This window comes from Halyomorpha halys, unplaced genomic scaffold (genome assembly GCF_000696795.3).
Source record: "Halyomorpha halys isolate HHAL.00 unplaced genomic scaffold, Hhal_1.1 Scaffold2060.1, whole genome shotgun sequence".
Classification (NCBI taxonomy): domain Eukaryota; kingdom Metazoa; phylum Arthropoda; class Insecta; order Hemiptera; family Pentatomidae; genus Halyomorpha; species Halyomorpha halys.
The window spans coordinates 35,281-43,509 of record NW_027109097.1 but is presented as its reverse complement, the minus strand read 5'-3'; the positions used below and the strand labels follow the sequence as shown (position 1 = coordinate 43,509).

The window sequence follows — 8,229 nt, the reverse complement described above, 5'->3', positions numbered from 1 at the left end:
ACTTTATTTTTACATAATATTTATCCTAGCTTAAATTACCTTATTGTAATATTCTCAGTTTTCTTTTTTTTCTTTGTATCTTTTTAGCCCTGATGAAGCCCTGCAAAGTGGGGCGAAACGTCTGACATTAAAATAGTTTTAAACTATTTGTTCTCTTTTTGACCGCAACCCTGACCATCTTCTTATATTTATATGTACAAAAGTTTAATAATAAGAAGATATGTATGTACACAGAATGAAAAAGGAAAAAAAAAGAATTCTTATCAATTAATAAAACAATTAAAACTTATAGGTTGACTTAACCTTAACTTAAATGCTTAACCTTATTAACTAAATTTACATTATTGTACAAAAGAGGAATATAAAATAAAAACAAAATAAAGTTTAGTTTGAACCCCACGTAGTCTTTAGGTGTACTACTGGCAGAACATAAGATTGTTCGATATATTTTTCCCGGCCACCGTCTCACCTTTCCCAGAAGTATGAAGATGACATCCGCCACAACTCTCCTATCCAGGACGTGCTGAAGAAACGTTGCCACGCACTGCACTATATCCCCATTTCTAGTGTTAATGACCGTCCATTGAAGTAAAACACCATAATTTTGAAAAACAAAACAAACACGATAACATCTCTTATAAGGTGATATTTCGATTCAAACAATAATGACGCAAGGCCTGATAAAGTACCATCACTTAACATTGAACAGTCGTAACGTGTTCAAAAACCAAACTGTCACCTTCACAAAACCAAGCCCACTCATCTCAGCATAAATCGCTCGTGTTTTTTTTCACCATGACAACCATAACACACCTTGTCTATGCAGATATCGCCAGTGTTTTTATTTCATCATGACAACTGTAACACACCTTGTCTAAGCAGATATCGCCAGTATTTTTATTTCACCATGGCAACTGTAACAATAGGTCCTGCACCCCAAAAGTTTGCAGTAGATTGACTTGGCGACCCTTATCAGCATATGTTCAAATTTTTACAAACTTCCTTTCTGAGGAAGTAACGGTGAGACAAGAAAATCCTTCTTTGCTGTGATAGGGCAGTGCTCGAAAAGCGACCATTGTAAAGGCGGAACATTAGGGTCTCTAAGAGGAACTAATGTGCCTGGAACAATGAGAGTGTGTAGTTTTGTGCATTTATGCACCCCATGCTGAAGGAAAAGGCCAAAGAAATCAATCCTAACATTTAGGAAGACCCTGCCTTGTGAAAACCGTGATTGCGGCAGATCGCCCATGAGAGGGTTAGTCACCTTTTCTCTCCACCGATAGAATAATCCACTTTGATGTATGCATGACCTAACGGTCTCTCTAGATGAAATGATATGGAATATATTTTGGACCAGAGAATGCAAATATTGAGGCCCTGAGCGATGATGAGTGTGGTGTGAATGATCAATCATAAGATTGACAAAATGAAATTTGGCTGTTAACAGTATAGGGTTCCTAGTTACATAAGATAGAGGGTCATGGCGCATCCTACCACCCACCCTGATCAAAACAACAGGATGCACAAAAGTATTCAGCAACTCCAACAATCTCGGTCCATTCCAGGCAGTGTCACAAGGTAGCGCCGACAAACATATTTCACGTGAAGCCACATCTGCTGTGTAATTTTACTATGTCACGAGATGCCAGGAAGGCAATTCAGATAATTCTAAAATCTTTGTGCCATGGTTTGCTACAAAAGTCTTTAGACAAGAATGGGGAAGACGAACCCATGATAGAACCGTTGACGAATCGGAACATAACACGGTGGAGATCACATTCAAAATCTTGTCCTTGGTAGAACTTAAAGTTCTACAAATAAAAAGGCTGCACACAGGTCAAGCTGTGGGACCATAAAATGCTTCAGGGACATCAGCTGAGTTATTGTGTATACGAGATAGTATAAGTAAGACCCGTTTGTGAACTCCAAACGGACATAAATGACAGAGGCAAATCCCAACTCCGATGTGTCTGCAAAGCCTACAAGTATGACACTCAATAGGGGCTCGATTAAGATGCAGCGAGGAATACGGATGTCTCCTAGATGCATCAAATTGTCCGCAATTGTGTGCAAAAATCACAGGTGGTAAATATCCCAATGGGTCATATATCTTAGCGACAGTAGACATAATATCCCTCTTGGTTGGCGTGCAATGTGTGTCCAGGCCACACCTTATAGGACAAACAGTTGTGCTTGGGTTTCCACTGGATTCCTAACAGTTTGACTACGGTGTCCCCTGTATCCGATAAAGAAACCGGGATTTCGAGACTTTTAGATGCATTGTCCAGTATTTGTGAATGGTTACTGAGCTCTATTTTTTAGTTTGAAGCCTCCCTTACCTAGCAGCTATATTATATCCCGCATTAAGATGGCGGCTTCTGAAACCATGTCCATTTCAGCCAATAGGTCATTGATGTACATGTGCTCCAGCAACGCATGTGAGGCCTACGGGTAATTTTCGCCATCATCTAATACAAGTTGTTTAATGACCAGCATTCCCAAAAAGGGGGACCATGACAACCCAAACAATAGCCTATCAAACCTATATTCTGTCAAGGCATCGGTAGTAGTTCGAAAACGATAGGGATGGTGTTGAAATGTACATTCTTTGGGGTCTAATCTTATTTGTAGATGTCTGCCGATATTGCGATGAGTAGCTTTCAAAAAGTGAGCATGACATCCTTTACATCACATTGTAATTTCAGACCCATGAGCAAATGGTCATTCAAAGACCCCTTACTTGCTGTTGCCAATGCGTTAAAAGCAATTCTAAGTTTGGTGGATAAAATGTCTTTCAGAGTGGCTTGATACACAAGATAGCATTTTCCAGAGGAGATTGCACACGATATGACACTTGCTACTCGCTCTGTTTCCTGGACTTTAGTTAATATTTGTGAGAAATTGTTGTATTGAGAGCATGGATTGATTGTACTATCGTATTTTTAAGTAATCAATTCCCATGCTTGCCTATAACCTACTGGAGACATTGATATTGTCAATAGTTTGCATTGCAGACCCCTTTAACACTGATTTGAGGTGATGAAATTTTTTAATGTCATCCAACTCATCCCTATTATGTATAAGGGACTCAAAAGTTTTTTTTTAAATCTTGCCAAACCATGATATTCTCAGAAAATGAAGAGATATTGATGGTAGGTAACAGTGGGTATAATATAGCTTCAACCACTAGTAGATTGGTACGTCACAGATTTGTCGAATTCTGACTTACTTGTTTTCCCTCTACCAGTGGTATTTCTGAACAACAAGGCCTCATAGTAGCTACTTCTACCCTCATCTTTCAGTGTTTTTAATTTATCCCATGGGGCATTTAATATCCCAAAATGAGGTTTCAAAACGTTCCTATGTCTCAAAAGGCGCATCACAAATAAGGGAGGGATTGACGAGTAAACTACAGCCCACAGAGGTGGTCACCATAATATCCTCGGGTAATACATTTAATTGTTCCTGTAAATCTAGATTTCTATTTATCACTGAAGATTAGCACTTTGCACAGGCATTTTTAAATAAAAAACCAGACGACCAGTAAAAGTAATACACATGAAAATAGAGGAACTAATTTAATCTGGCCCGGACTGGACCAAAACAATGTTGGTACGAGGGATTTTTCATGAATGAAAAAATTAATCTCTTTCTCATAGTAAAATATTTGCTGGTTAAGGTTTAAAAAAAAAATTGAGGACCTGAAAAATAAAAACCTCAAAAAACCAAATTAATGAAGAAAAATGAAATAATAAAGAAAATATCCATACAATTGATATACAAAATTTAATAATGTTAAAACATAAACAAATAAAAATTTATCCTGTTATTACAAAAATAAATAATTTAAAAAAAAATAAAATATTTATAAATATATACAACCTAAAATATTTGTCTTTAATAAAAGAAATAATTTTATGTTTACTATTATAGTAGTTAGAAGCCAAAAAAAGGAAACTTGAGATTTGATAAAATAAAAAGAGTCCCAGCAGACTGAAGGGTTGTCAATAAGCGCATATTGAAGGAAGAAGAAAGTTTTATATATCTTTTCTGAAATGGCTACTGTAATCGTTACTAATGTGTGCGTGCGCATGCATACTTGTGTGCATTAGTATGAACTAAATACTTGACAAATATATTTTTTACATGAGTAGTTTTTTAATACAGATTTTCCAAATTTGCAGTAATCACCAAATTAAAAATTTGGAGATGTCAAATAAAACCTTATATAATAAACTTTAAAATGAACCATAAAGCATCCCTCAAGTTGTTATAAATCAACAAGCATATTGTGATCCAAAACATAGTGAGATTTGGTTATTTCTGAAATTTTGAAAAATTAATATTAAAACTACTCATGTAAAAAAAATATTAAATTTTCACCTCACTTGTTGATTTGAGTGAACAAATTAAATGAAGTAATGAATGTACACTAAAAACAAATATGTTTTAAAACCTATCATAAAAATATATAAGTAAAAATACCTTGATCCAGTTACAATGTCTAAGTTGGGTAATATATCCACTGTCCATATACTTTGTGCTGGCAACACAACATTCTGTTGTCTACCTTTGTAAATGATAATAAGAATTCTATCTTCACAGCCAGCGACAATAAGATCTTTATCAAAAACTGCCTTAACACTAAAATTTGAACAGAAAACTATATATAAAACCATAAAAATAACAATTGAATATGGGTTTAATTAAATTAAAGACATAACAAAATAAGTAGATACAATAGCTTGTTTTTATGATATATTGAGAACTTCTACAGAAATCTAGTTGAGTGGTAAGGGCTTTTCTCCTAATATAAAACGTTAAAAACTAGTTAAGAACTAACAGTTTTTTTTTTTTTTTTTTTTGGACATTACCTGTAAATGTAATTTGAATGCACTTGTAGAATAGACAAACAATCACCATCCTTAACATTCCATGTTCTTAATGTTCCATCATTGCTACATGATATAATAAGAGTTTGATGTAAATAAGCTATCCCTCTCACACAATCAGAGTGACCTTGAAATGAAAATTTAATAAAAATAAATACATTATTAATTTATCTTGACCAAGAATTAATGTAGATAGTTTATAAGGATCCTTGGGTGCACTTAGTAATTAAAACAATATAAAAAGGCAATGTAAGTTTTTCTAGATATTGAAAAATGAAAACAAAATTATTTAAAATTGAATTCGAAATAAAAATAATACAACTTCTTTCATAAATTATAGCCTACAACTCATTAAGGTTAAATGATTAAATAACATACGGTTTTTTAAAATATCTTAGGCTTCAAGAGTACAACTCCAGTATAAAAAAATACTAAATAATGCAAAGAATATGATAATATAAAATTAATAATGAATAATATCACTTAGGGATGTGAGATTAATATAATTATTTATAAAATTAATAGTAGTTTTGTAATTAAATGATAACAAACAATAAGAGAAAAAAAACACACATACATTTTATTGTTAAACTGTACATATTTGATCTTTATGATTAATTGCACAAACCTATTATGATGCAGACCAATTATTGCACAAACTAATTATGAAAAAAACAATTTAAACAAGATAAAAAATCCAAGAGTCTAAAAAAACTATTTAAAAAAGGTGGTTTTGAAAGATTTATCAAAACAACAGAAAATAGGTTGGTGAGAAATTGAAATTTAAGTAACAATCATTACTTCTGTTTTCTTTCAATACAACATATTTCCTCATCTGGTCCTGCATCTAGGAAAGAAGTGAACAGATTTCATCTGGTAAAATAAAATACCATTCTTCAAGAAGAGCAGTGTAAAGCATATCCGTTCTTGAAAGTGGTAAACAATGTCTAACACATTTGTATTTCATATTCCATAAGTGTTCTCAGGAATTCATATCAAGCAAACATTCTGGCTAATTCATTGTGGTAATTCCTACCCACTCTAAGTAATAGTTGAAACTCGAGTAACTCAGTCAAACATTATCATTGTTGCAGCCAACACAAGGTTTTAATTTAAAACTAAACATCGATTGTGTAACATATGTTGTTTTTTTGTTAAAAAGCAGATGTTCTTTTTTCTTTTTATACTGTGAAAAATAAACAATACACTTTTGTGTCTCTTTGTGTGCACAACATCGGATGACATATTTTATAAATCTACTTAGTCTTAGAAGCCAGCAGTCGGCCATCTTAACCATTTTTGTCACGGTGGGTGGACTACGACGGCTCAGCCTCTAAGAGGACAAGGCGGGCAGACGTACCTCTTTTCAGAATCTACCTTCATGAGGACATAACCTACCCACAGCAGGGGCTCCATCAATCAGTGATATAAAGAATTTTTTTTTTCTCTTTTGTTCAATTTAATTTAATTTATGTAATAGTTTTAAGTTGGATTAAGTTCCTTTTTTATTTTTTTAGTTTATATGCTTGAATATTTGGTTTTACAGTTTATTATGTTCAATTATTTAAACTACAACAATAACGAAATTCGGCTATTCGTTTATTTTATTTTCACTACTCTTCACAGTTGGGCTAGTAAAGGTTCCTTTTGGACCCCTACCTGCTGTAACATTTTGGTCCCATCCGGGTTAGATATTTTTCTTACTTTTTTTTCTCATGGTCCTCCAGTTGTTGAATTTTGTTATTGTCCATTTTATTTCATCTTTTTTTTTTAAATTATTTTTTATGGAAAAAATTATTTTGTAAGGTGCTCCATTCTGCCATTAATTAATTTTGTTTTTCTCACCCTCTCTCTTCACTTATTATCTTTCAGTTTCTTTCTCATTTATAATATTCACCAAAATAATGAAGAAGATACCAGAGGATATTAAAATTCAATTTAAAAAACTCAAAGAGAAATTAAACTGTTATGCATCCCAGATTAAAACATTTATTTCGCAAGGGCGTGGTATTGCAAAAGAACCTGAAAAATTATTCCTATTCAAAGGAATGTATTTAGAACTAAAACCTAGTTTCATTTCCTTCTGTGAGACCTATGATTCCCTTAAAGAACTTTGCCCTTCTGCTAAACACAGCTAGAATTTTGATGAAAGTTGGGTTTTCAGAGCCAGATTGCCCCAAATAAATTTGCCTGATATTAGCAATTCAACTGAGTGGCCTTTATTTCATGCCCTCATTCACAATGAGTTGGCTTTATCAGACATGGACAATTTTTTTTTCCTGACTTCTTGCCCCAAAGGTACTGCTCGCTCTCTAATTACCAACTGCCGATAATTATCACCAAACCTGGAATCTATTAATACCACTAACATTTTTTCTAACTTGCCAAGTTCTTGTTCAATAAGGCAATATTCCTTTTGGACCAGCAGTTAATGGTGGAGGGAAAAATTCTAACAAGTGGATCTATTGGTCCTTTTACACCTCCGCAGGACCTAAAAGTACAGTTACTGTTATGCTCAGTGTTTGACTTTGTGATTGCATTAGTTAATAACAAGAAGCGGTATTTCAAATATCAAGATTTCTTAATCACCATGGGATAACATGTGACCTCTTCCTCAGGTTCCGTACAATGGGAATCCAAATCTGTAAGTTTTAGGTTCCTGTATATCAAATCGATCACACTACTTACTATTTCACAGATAAGTGAAATATGATATGACAATGATCTGAGCATGATTCTTCTTTAGAAACATGCCATGCCATAATCATTGACACACTGTATAGCTATTGTGATGTAAATGTCTTCTACTTTCTACTAACAAAGGTGGCCTTAATGTCTCCATTAAGAATTTTAAGATCACATCCACCCCTTCTATTGAAAATAGAATAAAAGTATTCCCACACATCAATCAATCTAATACTGCTATTATTTTACCTGTTTTATTTTAAGCAGTACAACAGGACAGGGTAAGTAGCTGGAAAAATGGCCTACCCTGATTTATTTACCCATGAAATATCATTGTTTCATTGTTGTTTCTTAGGGTTTCTTTCCACCCTGCTTCTTGATTATGCCAGTACCACAGTTTGGGTGGTGAAATCTTTCTCATCCTACAGAGATAACCATTATCTGAGGCTTATGTAATGCATCAACAATTTTTGTTGTAAACTTCATCATCGTACTTACTAACAATAGGGGTATTCATGATCTATGTTAAAGCGTGTTAAATGGAAAAACTCGTGTTAAATCGAAAAAAATTGCCTTCTTTTGCCGTGGTAAAACGAAATAACATTTAACATGGCTGAGAGTCTGTTACTTGGTCAGTTAAATCGAGAATGAC

The 8,229-nt window shown here is 33.6% G+C and overlaps 1 protein-coding gene across 1 annotated transcript in view; it reads right to left on the bottom strand.

Moving 5' to 3' along the window:
- Nucleotides 1-4,485: 4,485 nt before the first annotated feature.
- The window catches only part of LOC106691072 (phospholipase A-2-activating protein-like), a gene marked incomplete at its 3' end in the record, with an annotated part of 12,969 nt that continues 9,225 nt past the window's right edge, over nt 4,486-8,229 (bottom strand). The window contains 2 exon segments of the mRNA XM_014436721.3: nt 4,486-4,644; nt 4,875-5,019. Of these exon segments, the coding sequence (XP_014292207.2) occupies nt 4,486-4,644; nt 4,875-5,019 (304 nt within the window).